The 25429-nt window shown below is 42.0% G+C and overlaps 1 protein-coding gene across 1 annotated transcript; it reads left to right on the top strand.

The window, feature by feature from the left end:
• Positions 1 to 1627: 1627 nt before the first annotated feature.
• LOC141476638 (activated RNA polymerase II transcriptional coactivator p15-like) lies at positions 1628 to 22590 on the top strand. The gene is made up of 5 exons (XM_074165420.1): positions 1628 to 1662; positions 3568 to 3640; positions 5377 to 5496; positions 16243 to 16351; positions 20663 to 22590. The coding sequence occupies exons 2-5, from the start codon at positions 3569 to 3571 to the stop codon at positions 20740 to 20742; spliced, it is 381 nt and encodes a 126-aa protein (XP_074021521.1). The 5' UTR covers positions 1628 to 1662; position 3568; the 3' UTR covers positions 20743 to 22590.
• The last annotated feature ends 2839 nt before the right edge of the window (positions 22591 to 25429 follow it).

Raw genomic sequence — 25429 nt, 5'->3', positions numbered from 1 at the left:
TTAATATTAATAAAGCTCATCATAAACTGAAAGTACAGGCTTAAATATCTAACACAGGAAGACAGAACGTGAAACCACTTATACTCCTGTTACCACAAACCAGCAGATAAAACTTTCTAAGACTCAATTTAAAGTTTAGAAAGCAGGCATTCTTTATTGCGGCACCGGGTGCACAGGGGATAGCTCCTCCTATTGTGCACACCAAATACTGTTGTCAAATTAAATTTATACACAACAGGTATACATATTCAATGTAATTCCAAGAAAACATTAGCATGTTCATTACATTTCTGAGAATTCATTTACATATTATAAGCTTTTGGGCATGCGTAGTTGTGCCTTCTGGTGGTCCTCATTTTGAGTGAGGGTCTTTTCTTCCTCAATCTTCATCATCATCTCCTGTCCTTTGGCTCACTTTTCATGTTGGCAAAACATTCTAACTGCTTAATTTCTCATTAAAACTAATGATCTCCCTGCTACCACCTGTTTGTCTGACAATGTCTGTATTTATTGCATCCCTATCTCAGATCACCGTGTTGTCAGGGCCACATACATCCTTTCTTATCTTACTAAGTCCTTGAAACCATTTGGGATGGTTACTAAAATAGCTACATTTCTTCTCTAAAAGAAGATTCTCTACAGTTTAACCATTTATAAACTACATAAAATCTGCCTTAGGTATCACTTCAACAGCATGCTTGGCCTATTGCAGTTTGCAAGGCTGCTAAAAGCCTTTTCCTTTCACAAAGATGGGGGCAGGGGACACCTCCAAAGAGGTGTCATTTTGGTGTATCTCAGAAGCTGTTGCATACTTGTTCAGATGAACTAAACCTACTACCCTTCTTCAAATTCTGACACAGGAAACAGCATCAGTAGGGCACTTACAATGCAGTGTTCTGGTATAAACACGCTACAGAAATAGGCAAGATTGTTGGATTATATTTTCAATTTTTTTTTTTTTGCTTGGAGGAATTTTAAAAAGTGTTTAGAATAGAAGCTGAGATTTTTTTTTTTTAACCTTCTGTCCCCAGCGCTTCAGACCTGTACTTGACCCAAGGTGACTGCCAAGACGGGAGCCACAAGGCTCACCCGGCCCCCAACCGCAAAGCCTATCAGGAAGAAAACAAAACGCAAGTCACCCGGTGAAAGAAAGGGGAACCGGTACTTTCCTGAACAGCGCCCCAGGTGCTGCGGCTTCAGTATGCAAAATCAGCGCAGCTACACCTCCTCACCGCGTTTCCTTTCCTTCCTTCGAGCACGGCTGCTGGCAGAGTGGCTCCAAGCGACATCGAGGAACCGCTGCAGCGTGCAAAATAAAACAACGATCTACAGATTTATTTTTTTTTAAGGGTTCCTTTTGGGTATTAAGGGTTCTTCTCCCGGCCCTCTCTCAGCCCCTCAGCGGAGGGCAGGCAGCTGGTGAAGGCCCGGCCTCAGCCGGGCTGCAGCCCTGATAGGGCCCAGCTCCAGGCTAGGACTAGCCCCATAGGAGACTTTTTTTTTTTTTTTTGCTGCTGCTGCTACCCTAGCCGGCGCGAGGGAGGTAAGAACGAGCAATAAAGGGACGCATCCCCTTTAAAAACCTCCCACGTGGGCGGGGATTCTGCGATGCGTCACTTCTGTTTCTGTCGTGGTGTAGAGGAGCCGTGCGTGAAGTAGGATGTGAGTGTTGGGGTTTCATCTCGTGTTCAGTCGGGGCTGTTGCTGTTTTTTCCATTCCCCACTCGTAGCTGTTGGGGGCTTAGCACCTCCTGGCTCGGCGCAGGAGAGGCGTCCTGGGTAACCGTGTGGCGAGGCTTCCCCTTTTCCTCGAGTGGGCCTGGGTCGGGAGGCGGAGCCGCTGTTGAGGAGCCGTTGCCATGTTGGGGGGGGTGGGGGGCAAAGAGGATTTGAGTGAGGGGAAAAAATGGCGGTGGGGAACCGCCCGGCTCTGCTCCCCCCACGCTGGGATCTCACCCTGCCCACTGACGATTCCTGCCCCCCCCCCCCTTTTTTTTTTTTTTTGGTGTGTGTGTTGCCTCTTCTTCGCCGCCAGTAGCTTGCACCCCTCTTGCTGCTACCCTGCCCCGGGAAGACCTGGGCATTCTTGCCCGCGCCCCCCCTATCGGGCCCTCACTCCGTTCCCCTGGGGAGCAACACGAGCCGTAGAACAGAGGAAGAGAGGAGGAAAATGGCGGCTGGGATCCGCCTACCTGATGTTCTTAGCTCATACTCGCTTGTTTTTCTCATCTTCCTTTCCTTCGTCCTCGCTTGGCCCGTCTCATTCCACCCTCGCCTTCCCCAGTGCTTCAGTGTCTCCTCACGCTATGTCTGCCAGCTTCTCCCGAGGGGCACGCGCCACTCCCTATTTCTTTTTCCTCCAGTTTCCGCCCCCACCTTCCTCCATATTGTCACTGAACCTGATGCGGACTCTGGGATTATCCTCTGCTGGTCCCCCCTTCTCTTCCCCCCCCGACTTGTTCGGCTTCTCGATTTCATGTCATTGCCGTGCTTATTTTTGCATTGCCCCGTTTCAGCTTTTCTTTGCCTCCATCCTGCTGCGTGGCTTATGTGTGCTTCCCATACCCTGTACACTGTTTCATTTTCTGTGCTACAGCTTCCATCGTTGTGTTCCAAGCTATTATGACAAAATTTGTCCTACTTTAGAACTACATTGATCCATTAGCGTTATTCAGGCTATTTTTTCCTTTGCATATGGTTTATTTCATTGCCAGTTTGAAAACACTGCTATTCCTTTCTCTTTCCTTAAATATGCTTCTTTAATATTTTTATTACCCTTTCCTAGCTGTAGTTTATTTCATACAGTTTCTCCCTGTGATGCTCATTTTTATTCTGAAAGAACAAATGGGCGATGTATTTGTTTCAAAGAGTTTCTAGTAGCAGACAAGATGTTAGATATAGCAGTTGAACCACGTTTGCATACTAGAGAGATGTAGAAGCACACCTGGCAGCATGCATTCGAGGAAAGTTGAATATCCGCTTGCCTGACAAACGAATAGACTCTAGTGACTTGTGGTAAAGCTCGAGTGGAAAAATTAATTGCAGTACTGTAGTTCACTGTAACTAAGATGTTTTTTCAGACTTTTGTATTATTGATAGGAACTTTAGCTTCATGTATGACAACTATGCAGCTGTTGCTTGCAAATTCAACTAGGCAACATGCCTGTGTAAGAATATAGATAATGCTAGGGCCTTAATAGTTTATATTTATGAATGTAATATTGAGACTTCAGCTGGAGGACAATATTGTTTTATATTTTCTACATTATGGTATCTACCATACCTGGGGGTATATGAAACTGGTGAAAAATTGTCTCTTTGTAAACAGTTCAGAATCTAAGATGTTGCATTTAAGGCAGTTGCGGCAAAAAGGGGAAGAGATATAAGAGGGAAGGATGTTTGAGATCACATCTACAACATGTATTAAAGCTTATATGAAAAGGCAAGAAAGTCTTCAGGAGGGTTTTGAATAAGATGAGCTTTTACAAACAGGTTTGAAGATGGCTTTCTAGCCATAATTGTACATGTTCATTATATAGTGTTCTCATGTTATCTTTCTCTTCCTAGAATGCCTAAGTCAAAGGAACTTGTGTCTTCAAGCTCATCTGCCAGTGATTCAGATAGTGAAGTTGACAAAAAGGTGAACATTATATGCAGTTTATAGCTACTGTATTAACTCATATTTCAGGCTGGGGTTAAGGAATTAGGTGAGCATTATGTCACAAAATGCATGTCATCCCATATGATTTATCAGATGCTTAAAAACAAACTCAAAACACCCCTCCCAACCCCAAAACAACAAAACCCAACCCACCACCCCAAGATTAGGGTTTGGGTGGATGCTTTTTGCTTTGCAGTAAACTTTTTTCTTGAGTTGCATTTTGCTTGCTTCAGGATTTTTCGTACTGTATATCTAGCCACAAGCTTCCTGGAAGTCTTTGCTGCTTTTTGGCAAATGATAGAAGGCTTCTGTATAAGCTGCCCCTGGTGGCAAGAATTTGGACTAATTTTGAGGACACCCTCCCCTGCCCTCCTTCATCAAGTCTAAAACAAAAACCTCCACTTGCCCTGTTATTCACGCGCCACTTGCTTATCTTGTTCCACATGTTCTTTTTCTCTGTTTCAGATTCTTACATTTACTGTAATACCATCTGCTAGTTTCTCACTTAAAAGCTGAGCCAACCTGAATGTCTTTTAAGTTGATAATTTTAACATTAAATGTTTTAAATGCATAAATTTACTGTTCTCATTTATTTTTAATAGTTAGTTAATTTATAAGTTTGTATAGATGTACCAGTCATTACAAACAAAACCTGAATACAACAGTGAATCTACCTTTTTAAGAAATGCTAGGTGGTAATGCGGACATCAGGTCTTCTAGTGCGGTATGCGAAGAGACTGTCTGCTTTACTGAATTGGTTCAAATGTGACTTGGTGACAAATGCGACTTAGCAAATTAGGTGTTTTGTCAAATCTTAATATAAGAGAAAATGGTCAGGTGATTTTTTTTTTTTTTTGTTGTTGTTAGGAAAATGTATTCCTGAAAAGACATAGTCTTAACAGTGTGCTTCAGTGGGCAATAAGGTTTTTTTTCTGTGATAACCTCCCATATTTGTTGGAACTGTTTGTCTTTAAAAGAGGTTATCTACAATATGATTCTAGCAGGTGAGACTAATTTTTGTATCTGTATTACTCTCTCATTAGGGTGGGCATACTATATATCCATTAGCAGAAATAGTAACTTTGTAGCATCTGCTAGCAAAGTAATCTGATTTACAGGTGATATCATCTGAGTGTTTTAAAAATGTGTTTAATTTATCATGCTGTGGACAGATATTGGACTATGATTTTAAAAAAACAAAACAAACCTGAAAAACCCCAAACACACCTCCTCCTCTGTTGGATTTGATTTCCAGATCATTTTTTCATTATCTCATTTATTTTTTCTCTTAGAAAAGTTGTTAGCTGTTCTGCATTTTTCATTGTACTCAGTGGAAAGGAAGGTGAAGCTTCCATCAGACTTAAAGTTTTTAATTAAAACTACTGAACTGATAGTATTACTGCACAAAAAGAGTAGGCTTTTTGAAATGTATTTTGATCTAATTCGGTTCTCTTTAAAGCCGAGCTATTATGGAAAACTTCACTGGGAACAGAAATAGGCTCATTTGGAGATTGATTTATTTAAAAAAAAATAAAAAAAATTTCCAGTCTAAATGTGTACAGTATTGGATTCTTTCCTTCACAGAAGGAAGGTGATAACGTGTATTGCATACTAGTAGTTTGTGACCTCTAACATAAACTTTTTTTGTAACTTGGAAAATGAGTTGTGGTTCATGCATTATTTTTTTATTTTTTTTTTTTTATTCTTGCTCCAAGGCAAAGCGAAAAAAGCAAGCAGCTCCAGAAAAGCCTGTAAAGAAACAAAAGACTGGTGAAAGTTCAAAAGGTGCAGCTGCTTCTAAGCAAAGCAGTAACAGAGATGAGAATATGTTTCAGGTAAAATTGTTGACTCTCTTAAAGCCTGGTTAAGGTAACCATTTACATTATATTCAGTATAAATGTTATGAGGCAATCTGAATATCTTGATAGCATAGTGCTTGGTCTCCTGAAGCTTTGGCCAAAGGGGTTACGATGCTAGCATGTAAATGAGATGCTCAGAAAAAGTGTTGTCAGGTTTCAGCAGAGTAAAAGAATTGGAGTTGTGGCAATTGATTCTAACCCTCATGTCTTGGCCCATGGTAACTCTGAGTAGTCATTTTGTCTGTAAATACAGCACTTACCATAAGTATACTGTAAATATTAAATCATGACAGTCTCTATGTGGAAATGTTTTTTAATCAGAGCTCTTGAAAGAAAGGTTCTTGGAAACCAAAGTATGGACTCTTCATTCCTATTTAACTAGGTTAAAGGCATCTTGGCTTCTGTTTTATAAGACAGTGTCTTGGAATAAATTTTGCTTGTTCCTTTATGATGCAAGTTTTTATCACTGCACATCCAAAAAGATTGCAATTTTTGACACTGTCCTTATTTTTAAGATGGGATGAATGTATGTTTTTCAGTAGCAAGAAGCATTTGTGAATTCAGGGTATTGCAGTTCCTGGGGTTAGCTGAGGCAGTAGCAATGCGTTCTGAAAGCTGTGCAAGAATATACGTAGCTCAGAATTACCTGTTTTAGGGGTGTGGATCAAGACTTAATAAATGTCTGTGAATGTGGTTGGCTGGCTTGAAAGGGACAGGGGATAGGAAAGGAGCTTAAATTCTTAGAGACTTTGATTGTTAAGTTTCTGAAAGGGTATGGGAGAGGTGCCTAATAAGATGGTCCCAACACTGAGTAAGGCAAAAGAAATGGTTTTGTGCTGTAGCTGTGCAAAGTAATATGGTGTAAAAAAAAAATTAATTTCTAGAGAGAAGACCTGCTTAACTGATACTGTAATACAGGACAGTTACTTTTAATGCATCAATTCTCACTTTCCTCCTTTCTCCAACTACACACGAAGAGGAGAGAGCTTCAATTTAAGACACTGGAAATCAATGCCTGGACTTCCCCATTGAAGGAAGAATATAATATTTTTAGTTCTGCTGGGGAATGCTTTGATCCATGTACGAAGAATGAGATAGTATCTTCTACACCTAATGAGGTGAACTGCAGTTAGAATTAAAAAAAACAAAAACACACCACAAAACACATACATACAGGCTTTATGCTATGTTTGTAATAGGTTCAGAAATTCCAGCCTTGGGGAAAACGGTTAAAATTTTTAATGCTCTCCTGATGTGCAAAAAAAAAACACCCTAAAAACAAATAACCCAAGAAAAAAAGCCCCAAGCCCCTTTCAAATAAAAGCCAAGTATTTTTTTGCTCTGATTTATTTCAACTTTTTTGACCTAAGATAATAAAAAGTTACTAAAAACAGACAGTAGAGGACTAATATTAGTCTGATAAGAGCAGGATTCTTCCAGTGTTGAGTATAATATAGAAAAAATATTTCAATATCACCTTGATCTAAACCATCAGTGTTCCTTAGTCTCTGCCTGCCTTTTAGTTACACAAAAGTTTTTTAGACTGCTTATTGTGCTATGTGAAGCATTGTGTTTTGGTTTGGTTGGTTTTTGTTTGTTTGGGTTTTACGCTACATTAGCTTATGTGTGTTAACAGATGCAACTGTTTCAGTGTAGAAATGCCACTGTAGGTCTGAGGATACTTCTCCCCTACCCAGGAGAGCATGTTAGAAGATCTAGTTGTGTGTTAATTTTATAGGTATGGTTTTGTTTGGTCTAGGACTATTAGTAATACTAGAAACTCTCCTTTCTGCTTCCACATGATAGTAAAATGATCTCTGTGCAAGTGACTTTGCAGTATAACTTACAAGTGTGACTTCAATTGATGGAAATCAGGCTGTAAAACATTCATAGGATAGTCAGAAGTTCTGTGGCATCCATATTGAATGTGGGAGTGGCAGTAAATGATGTGAAACTTAGTGGTTTGCTTTCTACACCTTTGGGCTGTGTTCTTAAAGTATAGAGCTTCCCTTAACATTGAGCTCATTGTGACTGCTGTATTCAGAAAATTGAGCATTATCATAAAGATAATGTCTTTGCCTATCATAGGCTCCTGAAAGTAGATAAATATTTAATCACAGAATCTTCTTGGTTGGAAGGGACCTTTGAGATCATAGAGTCCAACCAACAAAAAAAACCCCAAAAACCCAAACACACAAACAAACAAACAAAAAAAACCCACCCACACAACACCAAACACCAAAACCAAAACAAACACCCACAACCACACACCACACTCGCCCACAAACAGACACAACCCAACAATCTCGGGCACTAGAGCATGCCCTGAAGTGCCATGTCTACACATTTCTTAAATACCTCCAGGGATGGCAACTCCACCACCTCCCTGGGCAGGCTGTTCCAGTGCCTGACCACTCTCTCAGTAAAGTAATTCTTCCTAATATCTAATCTAAACCTCCCCTGCCCCAACTTCAGACCATTTCCTCTGGTCCTGTCATTATTCCCTTGGGAGAAGAGGCCAACACCCACCTCTCTACAACCTCCTTTCAGGTAGTTGTAGAGGGCAATGAGGTCCCCCCTCAGCCTCCTCTTCTCCAAACTAAACATGCCCAGTTCCCTCAGCCTCTCCTCATATGACTTGTTCTCTAGACCCCTCACCAGCTTGGTGGCTCTCCTCTGGACACGCTCCAGCAGCTCAATGTCCTTCCTGTAGTGAGGGGCCCAGAACTGAACACAGCACTCGAGGTGAGGCCTCACCAGGGCCGAGTACAGAGGCGCCATCACTGCCCTCCTCCTGCTGGCCACGCTATTCCTGATACAGGCCAGGATGCCGTTGGCCTTCTTGGCCACCTGGGCACACTGCTGGCTCATGTTCAGCCGGCTGTCCACCAACACCCCCAGGTCCTTTTCTGCTGGCCAGCTTTCCAGCCACTCTTCCCCGAGCCTGTAGCGTTGCCTGGGGTTGTTGTGACCGAAATGCAGGACCCAGCACTTGGCCTTATTAAACCTCATCCCATTGGCCTTGGCCCATTGATCCAACCTGTCCAGGTCCCTCTGTAGAGCCTGCCGACCCTCAAGCAGATCAACACTCCCACCTAGCTTGGTGTCATCTGCAAACTTACTGAGGGTGCACTCAATCCCCTTATCCAGATCATCAATAAAGATATTAAACAAGACTGGCCCCAAAACTGAGCCCTGAGGGACACCACTGGTGACCAGCCACCAACTGGATTTTACCCCATTAATCACAACTCTCTGGGCACGGCCATCCAGCCAGTTTTTTACCCAGTGAAGCGTACACTTGTCTATGCCATGATTTGCCAGCTTCTCCAGGAGAACGCTGTGGGGGACGGTGCAAAGGTGTTTTAAGTTTGTGATGCTCTGGAAGGTGATTGTGAAATGCATCAGTGACCACCTAAGTTTCAGAATTAACGTGCTAAAACAATTTGCTGTGTTGCAGATATCAGGTGTTTACAGGACACTCTATTCTAGGAATTTATATTAGCTTATTATGCTGCTTCTAATGCTATACATATAGTTATCACCTAAGAAAGAAGGATGCTGTTTTTTTGCTGTTTCTACTTCCACAGCATGTATACGGTTTAATCAAGGCAAACTGAAAATAGGAGCAAAAATGGTGAAGGAGGGAGGTGGTTGCTGAAACTCATATAGGAAGTCAGTTGCATAGCTGTGAAAGAAACCTAGACACAGTTAAATGGAAACCTGGAAATAATGTTTTTAATGTCTTCTGATTTATTTAATTCAATAGAATAGTATAGCTAAGGAGCTGCGATTTTGAATTAAAAAGCTTATGAACTTGTCTATGAAGGTTGAACCTGCAGTAACTACCCTGCTATAAATCAGTACAGCCCTTGGAACATAATGTAGTTACAAAGGTGTCTTAGATAATTGAAGTTATTCTAGGATTATCAGCTGCTGCGTGAACAAAATTGTTCAGAAATAGCTGCAGTTCTGGCATTGAATAAACTGAACTACAAGAAACATCAATTTACTTGAATAAATCTAGATTTTGGTTGAGGTTTTTAAACTGTACTTTAGAAGCCTATTTAAAGCTTTTAGCAGTGGCAACTATTTTGCATAGGGGTCAACTAACCATTCAAAACATTCCACTCACCGAGGAGACCAGCTCCAGTGTAGGTAAGTCCCCACTGGGGGAGGGAATCACGGCAAAAAGGATCAGCAAGGAACTCTTTTTGAGGGCTTTTGAAGCTGGGCAAAGCGGTGCCGGAAGCCGGTAGCTTGTGGGTGGGCTGCTGAGGTGGTATGGGGCAGAGCCAGCACCCCCCCCTACACCCCCTGGCGGCAGATTCAAACGAGGCATAAACGCACCGGGGCCGCTTCCCCCATAAAAGAGGCCTCTGGGGAGCACTGAGCAAGCAGCAGTGAGTTGGTGGAACCCGGAATGCCACCTGGAAGCACCACCACAAGGCACAGGGAGTGGGGAAAGAGCATGCAGGAAGGAACTGAAGCTCTGTCAGCTTGACAGGTGAGTCCTGCTGGTGGTCACCACCCCCTTGGAAGAAGCTTAGCCATGGTCTCCACCCAGAGGAAGGTCATGCTCTCAACCTCAACCAGAATGGATGTGGGAACCCAGACAGAGCTCCCACGGAAGCATGCGGCTGTCCAGGTCACAGGCTGCAGGGAGTGCCTGGACCTTTTACTGTTATCGGGTAGCAGCTATGAGAACTGCTGTGTGAGATGTGAACAATCTGCTCAGCCTGGTGGCAGAGCTGAGAGAGGAAGTTGAAAGGTTGAGGTGTATTAGGGAGGAAAGCAGCCAGGGTCTAGGAGTCCCTGTATCCTGACCCGGTCAGGCTGAAGGCAGAAGCCTAAATGAAAAGAGTGAATGGAGGCAGGTTCATGGTTGGGGCAGCAGATGAACTCCCCCCTTGCCCACCTCACCCCATCTGGTACCTCTGAAGAACAGATACGAGGTACTGGTTGAGGAAGGCCAGTTGAGTGAGGAAGTAGACGATGGGCACTCTACACCACAGATGCTTCCTCAGTCAAAAAAGCCTACACCCCAGATCACCACCATATCTACAAGGAGAAAAAGAAGGGTTATAGTTGTTGGTGACTCCTATCTGAAGGGGACAGAGGGCCCAATATGCCATGTGGACCCTCCTCATAGGGAAGTCTGCTGTCTTCCTGGAGCCCGGGTTAAGGATGTCACCAGGAAACTTCCTGGATTAGTGCGGTCCTCAGATGATTATCCATTATTGATTTTCCATGTAGGTGCAGAGGAAGCTGCAACTCGCAGTCCACAAGCAATAAAAAGAGACTTCAGGGAGTTGGGAAGGATGGTAAGGGAAACGGGGGCACAGGTTATCTTTTCCTCACTCTTTCTAGTTGCAGGCAGTGATGCTGGGAGGAACAGATGAATCCAGTTGATTAATATATGGTCCCGTGGCTGGTGTCACCACCATAACTGGTTTCTTTGACAATGGATTGGCCTATACAGCACCAGGCTTGTTGACATCAAATGGGAGGCACCTCTCTCAAAGGGGAAAGAGGGTTCTAGCCCAAGAGATTGCAGGGCTGATTGACAGGGCTTTAAACTAGATGTGAAGGGGGAGGGGGGTAATAATATCAGGCTTGTCTGTGACAAGCTGTGGGGTATCACATCAGGGTTAGAGGGATGGGGTGCTAGTAAGGGCCTTCAGCCTGGCTCCCTGAGGCAGGCTGGTGACCCTGCACTGCAGTCAAAGTCTTATGGAGATGAACCAGCAGCTCCTGAGGTAGTTGAAGTCAACAGAGAAACACCTGTGAGACACCTCAAGGGGTGTTCCCCTAAGAAGATGGCACAGCCAACAGCCCAGCTGAAGTGCCTCTACACAAATGCATGCAGCATGGGAAACAAACAGGAGGAGTTGGAAGCTACTGTGCTGCTGGAAAGGTATGATATAGTGGCCATGACTGAAACCTGGTGGGATGAATCCTATGACTGGAGTGTGGCTATTGAGGGCTACAAGCTGTTCAGAAGGGACAGGCAAGGAAGGAGGGGCGGAGGTGTTGCCCTCTATGTTAAGGAATGGATAGAGAGTGAGGAGATGTCCCTAAAGCTCTCCCTGGGGTCAGATGAAGAGAGAGTTGAGAGCTTGTGGGTGAGGATTAAGGGGCAGGCCAATATGAGGGACACTGTTGTGGGTGTTTATTACAGGCCACCTGACCAGGATGGGGAAGCTGATGAGGCCTTTTACAGTCAGCTCAAAGGAGCCTCTCAGTCACAGGCCTTGGTTCTTGTGGGGGACTTCAATTGCCCTGATACCTGCTGCGAAGGCTGCACGGGCAGGCACGTACAGTCCAGGAGGTTCCTCCAGTGTATTGATGATAACTTCTTGATTCAGGTGGTGGAGGAGCCAACAAGGAGAGGTGTACTACTGGACCTAGTTCTGACAAACAAAGAGGGACTGGTGGAGGACATTAAGGTTGGGGGCAGCCTCAGCTGCAGTGACCATGAAAAGGTAGAGTTCAGGATTGTGGGTAGTATGTGCAAAACAACAAGTAGGACTGAAACCTTGGATTTCAGGAGGGCTAACTTTGACCTCTTCAAGAAAATGCTTGGAGAAATCCCATGGGATAGGGCTCTGGAAGGTAGGGGGGGCTCAAGAGAGCTGGTTGATATTCAAATATCTCTTTCACCAAGCTCAGGATCGGTGCATCCCTAAGAGCAAGAAATCAGGCAAGGGAAGCAGGAGACCTGTGTGGTTGAGCAGGGAGCTTCTGAAAAAGCTGAAGTGGAAGAAGGAAGTTTACAGTGAGTGGAAGAAGGGACTGACCACTTGGGAAGATTACAAGAATGCCATCAGAGTATGCAGGGATGAAATGAGGAAAGCCAAGGCCTCCTTGGAATTAAAATTGGCAAGGGATGTCAAAGTCAACAAGAAGGGTTTTTTCAAGTATATTGGAGGCAAAAGGAAAACTGGAGAAAATGTGGGCCTGCTGTTGAACAAGACGGGTGCCATGGTGAGAGAGGATGCAGAGAAGGTGGAGTTGCTGAATGCCTTCTTTGCTTCAGTCTTTACTGCTTAGGCCAGCCCTCAGGAGCCACAGAATTTGGAGGTAACAGAGAAAGTCTGGATGCAGGAAGACTTCCCCTTGGTTGAGGAGGATCAAGTTAGAGAACAGTTAAGTAAACTGGATACCCGCAAGTCCATGGGTCCTGATGGGATGCACCCACGAGTGCTGAGGGAGCTGGCAGAAGTCATTGCTGGGCCTCTCTCCATCATCTTTGAAAGGTCCTGGAGAACAGGCGAGGTGCCCAAGGACTAGAGGAAAGCCAGTGTCATCCCAGTCTTCAAAAAGGGCAAGAAGGAGGACCCAGGAAACTACAGGCCAGTCAGCCTCACCACCATCCCTGGAAAGATGATGGAACGGCTCATTCTGGGCGTCATCTCAAAGCGTGTGAAGGAAAAGAAAGCTATCAGAAGTAGTCAACATGGATTCACCAAGGGGAAATCATGTCTGACTAACCTGATAGCCTTCTACGATGGCATGACTGGATGGATAGATGAGGGGAGGGTGGTGGATGTTGTCTACCTTGACTTCAGCAAGGCTTTTGACACAGTCTCCCACAGCATCCTCATAGGTAAGCTTAGGAAGGGTGGGTTAGATGAATGGACAGTGAGGTGGATTGAAAACTGGCTGAAAGACAGAGCTCAGAGGGTCATTATTAGGGGCACAGAATCTAGTTGGACGTCTGTAACAAGTGGAGTCCCCCAGGGGTCAGTACTGGGTCCAGTCCTGTTCCATATATTCATCAATGACCTGGATGAAGGGATGGAACGTACCCCCAGCAAGTTTGCTGATGATACCAAACTGGGAGGGGTGGCTGACACACCAGAAGGCTGTGCTGCCATACAGCAAGACCTGGACAGGCTGGAGAGTTGGGCAGAGGGGAACCTGATGAAATTCAACAAGGGCAAGTGTAGGGTGCTGCACCTGGGGAGGAATAACCCCGTGCACCAGTACAGGTTGGGGGCTGACCTGCTGGAGAGCAGCTCTGAGGAAAAAGACCTGGGAGTCCTGGTGGACAACAGGATGACCATGAGCCAGCAATGTGCCCCTGTGGCCAGGAAGGCCAATGGCATCCTGGGGTGCATCAGGAAGAGTGTGGCCAGCAGGTGGAGGGAGGTTATCCTTCCCCTCTACCCTGCCCTGGTGAGGCCCCATCTGGAGTACTGTGTCTGATTCTGGGCTCCCCAGTTCAAGAAGGACAGGCAACTGCTGGAGAGGGTACAGCAGAGGGCTACAAAGATGATTAGGGGCCTGGAGCATCTCTCTTATGAGGAAAGGCTGAGGGACTTGGGTCTTTTTAGTCTGGAGAAGAGAAGACTGAGGGGGGATCTGATCAATGCTTATAAATACTTAAAGGGAGGGTGTCAAGAGGAAGGGGCCAGTCTTTTTTCAGTGGTGCCCAGTGACAGGACAAGAGGAAATGGGCACAAACTTGAACATAGGAAGCTCCATCTAAACATGAGGAGGAACTTCTTTACTTTGAGGGTGGCAGAGTACTGGAACAGGCTGCCCAGAGAGGTGGTGGAGTTTCCTTCTCTGGAGACATTCAAAACCCGCCTGGACAAGTTCCTGTGCAATCTGGTGTAGGTGAACCTGCTCTGGCAGGGGTGTGTGACTTGATGATCTCCAGAGGTCCCTTCCAACCCCATATCATTCTGTGCTTCTATAATGTGAGCATTCAACTGAAGTCTAGACAGTGGTGTAAAACCTAACTTTATTTCAGCATTTTCATATGGAACTGTTTATATTTAAGCTAGACTTACTGAGTAAATGATGTATGCTTTGTTTTATTGCCCCTCGCCTTACTATAGTTGAATTAAGACATGTAGTCTTTAATAGTCAAATCCTAAACTCTTTTACTGTATTTGCAGCTATAATCCTCTGTATTGTATCAGATATTATTTTGTAGAGAAAATCTGGCATTACTTGGCAGTGCACTAATAGTCTTTGATAGACCTGGGGGAAAAAATATGTTACGGAGTACTTCTATTTCAAGCTGGTTTTAGAGGTGACCTTAGAAGTCACTGAAGCGTTATAGGGTAAAACCAAGAAATGTTGTTAATGTAGACTGTTTAGGATATCCTTTGCCAGCACTGCTGACAGATTTGGTCATGGTACCAAGTTCAGTTTGAAAGAACTTGGCTACAGTGGCATCATACCTTATTTTTGAATGCTAAATTTGTAGTACTGTGAAAATATTTAATAAATCAATCACAAAATAGTATCTTTTAAACTTTTTCATATTAAACAGTGCTTTGAAATAGGAAAACAACTGCTTCAGGCTTATGGTATCTGAAGATGTCCCAATTGTTTTAAAATAAATTTTAGACTAAGTTTAGCATGATCTGCATAAGAAGAAAATTACTTTTAGGAAACATAAAGCATACTTGTTTATACATATTTTGTGAAATAACCGCTTTTATGACTTATACATCTGTGGATCATTTTAGTTGATTAGTTCATGCTTTCTGGTCAGACTTAATGCTAGTGAGATGTGTTTGGCCCCCTGTTAAATTATGTCAAAGTACAAGATGCATAAATTAAGGAAGCTGAAAACTAAAACTATTACGAAGGAATATTTAAAATTGCTTACTTCATAATGTGTTCCTTCTGTGTATCCAGAAGGTGCATACAGAATAGTAAGAAATTCTTATGTGAATTGTATTTGATCGTGTTTTTATTATCTAATTTCTGATTCTCAAAATTCATATTATACTTTGAATTTATATGAATGAATAGGGTTTTTTTTTATATAATATTTTTCCAAATTTGATAAAGCCTAAATATGTAGTGTAATGCGTAGTTGTCAGCGTGCCTGTTGTCTCTCTTCTTCCCACCCCCCCTATTTTTTTCTTGTCCTAAGGAAAAAGAAGCCCTCATAATTTAGTTAAGCCACTGTGGTTTGAAATTATGAAATTCTGAAGTAATATCATATTGTGCTACACCCTGGTAAATGTAAAGGATTTGGATGTTTGTTTTTTTCTTTTGGACATCTGGTACAGTGCAGTAGTCTCTTAACCACAGTTCCAATGAAGTGCCATGAGGACTTGGGAGCAGGCGCGGGACAGTTGGTGGCTTACTCTCCTTTCCATCTGTGTTTACTGTGTTTCAAAAAAGCAAAAGGGGGGGAGGGAGGAACCAACCCTCTCAAAATTGTGCTTATCTCATGTGAATATCTAATTTGATTTCTGTACATATGGAATGGACTAAAATTTAGATTTTGGGACTAGACCTCCATCTTCCCTATTTATTTACAACTGCTACTAACAAAGATGGTTATAATAGAGGCAAAATTTTATTTTAGAAAACAGTAAATTAGTGGGTTTTCTAAGAGGTAAGCTTGTTAAGAATATAGGTATTTTTATCACAGAATAGTTTGGGTTGGAAGGGACCTTTAAAGGTCATCTAGTCCAACCCCCCTGCAATGAGCAGGGACGTCTTTTATTCTAGGACAGTCACTTTTGCATTGAATGCTCAACTGGTTTTAAGTCATTCATCCATTTATATTGTCGTTACTTATTTGCCTACTGACTATGGATTAAGCTCTTGATCTAGTTGTTTCTCTAGTGTCTAAAATAAGCTGCAGTGTGCAACATCATATGTTCCAAGTCTGATAAAGCTGGGAAAAGTGAATGCTGTAATATGTAAAATACCTAAAAGATATCCTTATATGTGTTTTGACAGATTGGCAAAATGAGGTATGTCAGTGTTCGTGACTTCAAAGGGAAAGTCTTAATTGATATTAGAGAATATTGGATGGATCAAGAAGGTGAAATGAAGCCTGGCAGAAAAGGTATTGTTCTGCTTCACATGATTTTGTATTAAAACATTGTCTGCAGTTTGCTGAAGAACTTTGTATCAGATTTTTATACTTTGTTACTACATGGTATTTTTGGAGTAATGCTTTTACTTTTCAAAAATAATTTATATTTTAACAAATAATTAGTTTTATCTGTAGACCATAAACAAAAGTGAAGTGGTTTTGTTGGCCTGAGTCTGTTTTCCTAAAGAGATCCCCTATTATTTATGGAAAACAAGGCATCAAATAAAAGCAAATTTTGTATGGGAGTTTTTATATAACCATACATTTTTCCCATTGATTAATTTAATCAACTCAATTTCTTGCTTTTATTACGAATTGATTTCTTATTTCAAAAGTCATTGAAAAGATTTGTTATTAATTTGTAATAAGATATTAATTTCTTTAAAATCATAGAATGGTTAGAGTTGGAAGGGACCTTAAAGATCATTGAGTTCCAACCCCCCTGCCCTGGGCAGGGACACCTCCCACCAGACTAGGTTGCTCAAAGCCCCATCCAGCCTGGCCTTGAACACTTCCAGGGATGGGGCATCCACAACTTCCCTGGGCAACCCGTTCCAGTGCCACACCACCTTCACAGTAAAGAATTTCTTTCTAGTATCTAATCTAAATCTCCCCTCTTTCAATGTAAAACCATTACCCCTCATTCTATCGCTACACTTTCTGACAAAGAGTCCCTCCCCATCTCTCCTGTAGGCTCCCTTCAGATACTGGAAGGCTGCTATAAGGTCTCCCCAGAGCCTTCTCTTCTCCAGGCTGAACAACCCCAACTCTCTCAGCCTGCCTTCATAGGAGAGGTGCTCCAAAACCATGATGTTCTTCAATTTCTATCAAATTATAGCTTAAAATAACTAAAATATTTAATGTGACCAATTTTGTAAAAAAAAAAAAAAAAAAAAATAAAAAAAAAAAAATAAAATTCAGGATTTTTAGTTCAGGTGAAAACACCTCAAGTGTTCAAGTTTTGGTACCGTGCTTCTAATTTGCAACACAGCATAAGCCATTGTGCCTTTAATGGCTACTCCCATACCTGCTTTTTATGGCATGCTTCACTGAACCATTTTCAGAACTTTGTCACCTGCAAGATTCATAGATTGGTCCAGGCCGGAAGGGACCTCCAAAGGTCATCTAGTCCGACCTCCCCGCAGTCAGCAGGGACACCCCCAACTAGACCAGGTTGCCCAGGGCCTCGTCGAGCTTCACCTTGAATATCTCAAGGAAAGGGGCCTCAACCACCTCCCTGGGCAACCTGTTCCAGTGTTCCACCACCCTCATGGTAAAGAACTTTTTCCTAATATCCAATCTAAATCTCCCCTTCTCCAACTTAAAACCATTGCCCCTCATCCTGTCACTGCAGGCCTTTGTAAACAGACCCTCCCCGGCCTTCCTGTAGGCCCCCCTCAGGTACTGGAAGGCTGCTATGAGGTCTCCCCGGAGCCTCCTCTTCTCCAGGCTGAACAACCCCAGCTCCCTCAGTCTGTCCTCATAGGAGAGATGCTCCAGCCCCCTGATCATTTTGGTGGCCCTCCTCTGGACCCGCTTCATCAGGTCCATGTCCTTTCTATATTGAGGGCTCCAGACCTGCACACAGTACTCCAGGTGAGGTCTCACCAGAGTAAAGTGGCAGAATCACCTCTCTTAAGATGAGGATGCGAGGATAGTTGCAGTAGTAGTGCTTTCCTTAATGTAGCATTGCTTCTGTTAGAAAAGCTTACTTTTAATCATTTTTCATATTGCGCCAAGGAAAAGAGGTAAGTAACCGAACATCCTGATTGAAGATATTTAACGTAGAATCAGCATAAGGTTTGTTACATTCTCCTAGTGTGTCCAGGAGCAAATAGATGTTTCTAAAGCTTGAGAAACATTTTCAACTCTTAAATAACCACTGAGAATAGGTTTGTATGAACAGATGTACTGATACTATACAGGAAAATTTCTTGGTTTGGACATGTTGCTGCTACTTAAAAAGATTATTCCAACTTCTAAGGACTCTAAACTGCTGTGTTTTGAGGTGAAAATCAAAAGTATGTGCAGTTTTGAGGGGTAAACTACAATGAATCACAGAATCTTCATGGTTGGAAGGGATCTTTGAGATCATAGAGTCCAACCATACACACACAAGAAAAACCCCCCAACAGTCTCGGGCACTAGAGCATGCCCTGAAGTGCCACGCCTACACCGTTTCTTAAATACCTCCAGGGATGGTGACTCAACCACCTTCCTGGGCAGGCCATTCCAGTGCCTGACCACCCTCTCAGTAAAGTAATTCTTCCTAATACCTAATCTAAACCTCCCCTGCCGCAACTTCAGACCATTTCCTCTGGTCCTGTCATTATTCCCTTGGGAGAAGAGGCCAACACCCACCTCTCTACACCCTCCTTTCAGGTAGTTGTAGAGGGCAATGAGGTCATGAGGAACATGCCCAGTTCCCTCAGGCTCTCCTCATATGACTTGTTCTCTAGACCCCTCACCAGCTTGGTGGCTCTCCTCTGGACACGCTCCAGCAGCTCAATGTCCTTCCTGTAGTGAGGGGCCCAGAACTGAACACAGCACTCGAGGTGAGGCCTCACCAGTGCCGAGTACAGAGGCGCCATCACTTCCCTACTCCTGCTGGCCACGCTATTCCTGATACAGGCCAGGATGCTGTTGGCCTTCTTGGCCACCTGGGCACACTGCTGGCTCATGTTCAGCCGGCTGTCCACCAACACCCCCAGGTCCTTTTCTGCTGGGCAGCTTTCCAGCCACTCTGCCCCGAGCCTGTAGCGTTGCCTGGGGTTGTTGTGACCGAAATGCAGGACCCAGCACTTGGCCTTATTAAACCTCATCCCATTGGCCTTGGCCCATTGATCCAACCTGTCCAGGTCCCTCTGTAGAGCCTGCCGACCCTCAAGCAGATCAACACTCCCACCTAGCTTGGTGTCATCTGCAAACTTACTGAGGGTGCAAACTTACATGTAACTTGATGGGTATACCAAGTGACAAAAATTACATGATGTAGATAGAAATGTTTATCAGTGTGGCAAAAGGATCTGAATTTTATTAGGATAAAATTAATCTGATACAGTATGTTGTCTAATGTTCCATTGATGCACTTATGAGCCCCTTATCTAGCTATCCTAAAACCAGTATGAACAGTTGAAATTGTGTAATAAAAATAGAAAAAAAAAATCCAACTATTAAGAATAGTTGTGTTAGACTGTTTCCAACAGCAGGTCTGAACTGCATTGCAGTTTAGCTGATATGTTGTTCAGGGGCATCTTGATGACATTTGGTCCCCTAATAATGGTTAGCACACCTGGCAAAAGAAACCTGCCCTCTAAAGACTGCTGGAAAAATGCTTGGAATAGTTCTGTGCAGACTGCTCGCTGTTCTGATAAGTGGTACTGATAAGACAGTGATGGTAGAAGAAAACAAAAAGGTGATGAGCCCCAAAAGTGGAATTCAAAATTTCACCTGTTTTTGGGTCCCGCTCCACCTACAGGGAGAAAGCAATGAAGGAAGCCTGATCACTGAGGGGGGAGAGTGTGGGTAAATAGTAGAAGAGCCTTGCTGGAGAGAGTATGAGAGGTAGGCCTGTGAATCTGTACTTGCACAGAGATTTTAAGGGAAGAATGAGGAGACTAAAACACAAAGGAAAACACATGCCTGGACTTGTAAAGAAGTACAAATCTGGAACTGAGGAGGTGGGTTGTGGGGCACTAAATAATTATTGATTGAATGTCACTAGAAGCTATAGTGAACTTGGAAGTAAAAAAATAACTTTTGTATAGGTTTGTGAGTGCTAGGGAGTGGAATAGAGTCTCTCTTAAATGTTACTTATACGATATGTTATTCACAGTGCTTTAAGAAATGGGAGAAAAAAACCCAGAATTATAGTACTTTAAAAGTGCATAGAAATTCAGTCCACAGAGGTATGGCTTTTAAGAGCTGACAGGAATACGATTGACCACCTACACTTCTTTTGTGCTGCCTTCTGTCAAGGCCAGAGCTGTATTTCACTTCCTGTGTTTAGCCTAACACTTGTGAATTAATTTGTTATACTGCATTCATTTTCTTCCTAAGTTTAACTTGTCCAGAGATAAGCTAAGGTCTAAAGTTAAACTGGAGTGTTCCAAATGAGTGGTTTAACTTTTTAACTGAGATGGTTGTTACACTTGAGGTAGCTTATGCATTAATAGTCATGACATAAACTTTGTGTATGAAACCAGTTTTGACTGTAATTATGCAAGATCCTGCACTACAACTTTCTTTTTGTCTTAAGTGTTTATTTTTAATGCATTTCAGGTATTTCTTTAAATCCAGAACAGTGGAACCAGCTGAAGGAACAGATTTCTGATATTGATGATGCAGTAAGAAAACTGTAAATACAGAGCCATGCAGAAACCTTTATCATTTTAGTTTTTTTAAGTGGTCTTTTTACATTGGCTTTTGTTTTCTAAAATATTATTTTCCAAGCTATTGTATACTTGGATTACAAAATGATTTTGAAGATAAATACTTTTTATGTGCATTAAAAGTGTATTCTGAGTGAGGCTATTTGTGTATACTTTACTAAAAGAAAATGTGTTACTTCAACCTCATGGTATAAAATAAATCAAATAGTATGTAAAGCATAGGTGTTTATCGACTTTTGATTGAAGGTGTTTGCTGATAAGGCCACCTAATAGCTTTAGTCTCTGTTTTAATTTCAGTTTAGTTAAACAGTAATATGAATTTGTCTTATGAGATGATTTCTCCATTAAATGTCTCCATTTAATTTTTTTTTAAAATTTATTTTATTTCATACTCTTTGGTATTACCCTGACAGCTTTCTGCTTTAAGACTTGATACAAACAGTGAATACCTGGTAAAACACACTTTTGTAGATAATTTTAAATGCTGTATTTGCTAATTTACTGAATTTATTCATATGTAAACAGTCTGGAGTATATAGACTTTTTTGCATTACTTGCATGAAGTGTTATGCTAAACAATAACACTTGAACACAAGCCACGCACTGTTTCTTCCCATTTTTCTATAGCTTGCTTGACTTAGAAAATACATTTAGCCTTTATTCTTGGACCCTAGATCTTAGAATGCGATGCATAAACTTTTATAGTAATAGACACATACCTCAGAGTAAGATAGTATTTCAAAGCTCCAAATGTGGTTATTAGTTAGGTACCCTTTTCAAGCTTTGCATTAAATTCATCCTTGAACACGTACTGACTAGTTAGTCTATAGAAAAGAACAATTAAGCTGTCTTTTTAGGGCTTTTGTTCGTTGGAGAGTATTGTGTAAACAACAATGCTTAAACTGGACTGTAACACAGGTTAAACAGTCAAACAGGGTTAAAATTGCTTCAGCAAAAAACTCTGGTTATCATGCTTCTGCCCTATCCACACTGCCTGCCCAAACCATTAACTTGGCTTGCCTTGTGTGGCTTACATGTGCACAACTGTTTTATCTTTTGTACAGAAGATAGTGCTTACAATGGAGCGCTGGTACATAGTGGATCAAGACTCTAGCAAACTTTGCTTGTCTACCAGTGTCTTATTCTGGTAAGAGAAGCTTTTATCTACTGGAAGCTCTATTAGACTAGGTGCTGCCCCAGTTGAAGGGCTTCTTGGTAGGTGTCACAAACTATGGAAGAAGAAGGGAGAATGTGATGTTTGAGTAGAACTTGGAGAGATAAGGGGCATGTCAGAAGTTAACAGTGAAAGATCAAAGTTAGCTGACATAACAACTAGAGTGAAGAAATATGTGTTGGAGAAGAGTTTATTTTCTGACTTAATTCAGTTAATTGAAGGATGATAGAACAACTTAATAAAAATTGACATTTCAGGACTGTGTAGTGAATGTACAATTTATGTAATTTTCCCATTTGATGTTAAATTTAATATATTTTTTAAATTTTGTATACATAAACAGGTTTTACTATTTGTTTAATTTTGGAATATCTTAATATAATTGTTTATATTGCAGACATGCATGGAAGTCCTGTTCTGTTAAGTGCTGCAGAGTTTATAATTCAATACAAATGGGTATTGAAGGGTGACTTCATCAACTTAATATTTAAATTAAATAATATATATTTAGGTCAGATACCTCCACCTGCTTTTTAACTTATCCATTGTTGACATATTTCAAATAAAGTTAAGATCTGTTTTTGTACAGCTCAGGAAATCTGAGTTTTTAAGAATTGCTTGAGGGTGAATAAAAGGGTGAAGAGATGTTTTGTGGTAGCAGCTGAATTTTTGGGCACAATATTCTTTTTTTGAGTGACTTAATGACATTCTCTTCAACATCTTTATCAATGATCTGGACGAGGGGATCGAAAGCACCCTCAGCAAATTTGCAGACGACACCAAGCTGGGTGGGAGTGTTGATCTGCTGGAGGGTAGAGAGGCTTTGCAGAGGGATCTAGACAGGCTGGATCGATGGGCTGAGACCAACAGAATGAGGTTCAATAAGGCCAAGTGCCGGGTCCTGCACTTGGGTCACAGCAACCCCAGGCAGCGCTACAGGCTTGGGGAAGAATGGCTGGAGAGCTGCCTGGCAGAAAAGGACCTGGGGGTGTTGGTCGACAGCAGGCTGAACATGAGCCAGCAGTGTGCCCAGGTGGCCAAAAAGGCCAACAGCATCCTGGCCTGTATCAAGAACAGTGTAGTGAGTAGGACCCGAGAGGTGATCGTCCCCCTGTACTCGGCACTGGTGAGACCCCACCTCGAGTACTGCGTCCAGCTTTGGGCCCCCTACCACAGGAAAGACATTGAGGTGCTGGAGCAGGCCCAGAGAAGGGCAACGAAGCTGGTGAGGGGTCTGGAGCACAAGTCTTACGAGGAGAGGCTGAGGGAGCTGGGGGTGTTCAGTCTGGGGAAGAGGAGACTGAGGGGAGACCTTATTGCTCTCTACAACTCCCTGAAAGGAGGCTGTAGAGAGGCGGGGGTCGGTCTCTTCTCCCAAGTTACAGATGATAGGACAAGAGGCAATGGCTTCAAGTTACGCCAGGGGAAGTTCAGGTTAGATATTAGGAAATATTTCTTTACTGAAAGGGTTGTCAGGCATTGGAATGGGCTGCCCAGGGAGGTGGTTGAGGCACCATCCCTGGAGGTATTCAAGAGAGGAGTTGACATAGTGCTTGGGAATATGGATTAGTGTTGGGTGGTGTGGTGGTGTGTGTGTGGGTTGCGTGTGTGGTGGTTTTGTTTTTGTTTTTTTGTGTTGTGGGTTTTTTTTTTTTTCATTGGTTGGACTAGATGATCTTAAAAGGTCCCTTCCAACCTCTGTGATTCTGTGTTTCTATTTGGACCAAATAGAATAATTATGAAATATCTGCTAAAATTTTCACGGATGTGTGAATGAAAGAAATTGCTTCAGATCACTATCAACAGATTCTAGGTGTTTTTTTTATTTCCACTATGTGTATATATATTTTTTCTTTAAATCTGAAATTTTGCAATCAGACTTCACCCATTTTACCTCAAAACTTTAAATGTGGCTACTCTAAAGTCTGTGATTACCATAATAGAGGGAACATTGTCCTCAGACTACTGTGGTAGTAGGTCTTTGGATGGCAGTTGTGTATTGGAGTACAAATATAATTGTGTTCAGGAAGGTGGAGAATTAAATTCATTCATTTTGGGGGAGTAAGTGAAAAAGTTTTAATGTAGTGATTAGTTCTGTTGTGGAAACTGATGGTAGAAATGTTCAAATAAATTGGTACTTGTTAACCAGGAACCGTTAGTTCCTCTTATATGTAACACCCTTGCTGAATTTGCAATGATAATTACTGGAGCTGTTTGTCCCATTTTACTTGAGAAAACTTGGGGCAGTTTGATTTTTACTTAGCTTGTGTGTTTAAAAATAGTTTTCCATCTGCCAGTTATATTTCTGCCTGTAATAATGATAAAATATATTTTTTACCTGAGCCAATCTTAATGTCTGCATAACTGTCCTACAAAAAAGATAACTAATAAACTAGTCAGTTTCACAAATGAACTCAAAATGGGACCTGTTTAATTGTGAGGGAATTCATTGTACCTCAGATGACTGATGTGCTGGTTACTTGATAAAAATTTCACACGTTCAGTGTTATTTTGGAATAAATAGTTGGTAGTGATTTGTCATGTAATTGTCTATGGCCGTAGTCTTTCTAATTTGAGAAGAAAATTCAGATTTTTTTGAATTCAGATTATTTTCTTGCAGACAAAATGGTAGTTAGGGTACATGTAGAAGTGTCCATGGAAGAAAATTGTGCATGCATGAAAAGACTGTGTAATGTGAGAGAGAAACGCTGCTTCCTTTCCCATTGAAGTGGCAAAAGAAAGATGCATTTGATTCTTTATATTTATGCTGGGCATATTAGCAATATGTTTTATAAATTAAACCTACTATGGCGCTTAGGAGGAAAAATACATCACAGTTAGAGCTGCCAAGGTACTGTACGTGTGCTAAATCAAACTGTCATGTACAATGTTGCTCTTATGTAGAGATGTTCATATTGAAGTTAAACAACTGCAGTACTAAGTTTGATATTTCTGTTAAAGGAAATGCCCCAGTTATGTACTACTACTGTGATCTGTTAGCAAAAAAGCTGATGATTATAATTCTGGTAAGTTAAATATCATATTGTTAACCATGTGTAATGCTTCATATTTCATTCTGATGGTATCTACTGCAGAGAGGCCATTAGAAATATGCGCCCTCCAACTGTAATTATCTTAATGTTCAAATAAAAAGTAGTTAAATGGCATATTTGTAATAACAATTTGAACACTTGGAAATAAATGAAGACTTATGTTTACATAGTGTTATTTTTAATAGAAATTTAGCTGCACTAAAACTTATTTTTTCTTAAATAGCTGTTTTCATAACAACTTGTTTTTTGCAACTGTTGTAATTTGGAAATTTGAAAACTTAATTATCTTATACTTGGTCCATGTTTGTGGGTGGGTGGTTGCTTGTATTAGCCCAGAGGGATAGGAGTTTTTCGTTATGATAGAAAAACAAGTGTTATGTAAATATGGAAGCAGTAGATATAAACACACTTTCAAACACCAGACAGAAGG

Source organism: Numenius arquata, chromosome W (genome assembly GCF_964106895.1).
Source record: "Numenius arquata chromosome W, bNumArq3.hap1.1, whole genome shotgun sequence".
In the NCBI taxonomy this organism is placed as follows: domain Eukaryota; kingdom Metazoa; phylum Chordata; class Aves; order Charadriiformes; family Scolopacidae; genus Numenius; species Numenius arquata.
The sequence above is the reverse complement of the archived record's forward strand: the minus strand, read 5'-3'. Positions and strand labels throughout refer to the sequence as shown.

Excerpts from the sequence above, each read along its gene's own strand:
- LOC141476638 (XM_074165420.1), top strand. The coding sequence starts at position 3,569 with ATGCCTAAGTCAAAGGAACTTGTGTCTTCAAGCTCATCTGCCAGTGAT. Across the intron at positions 5,497-16,242 it reads GAGATGAGAATATGTTTCAG|ATTGGCAAAATGAGGTATGT; the intron begins GTAAAATTGTTG and ends GTGTTTTGACAG. Across the intron at positions 16,352-20,662 it reads AATGAAGCCTGGCAGAAAAG|GTATTTCTTTAAATCCAGAA; the intron begins GTATTGTTCTGC and ends AATGCATTTCAG.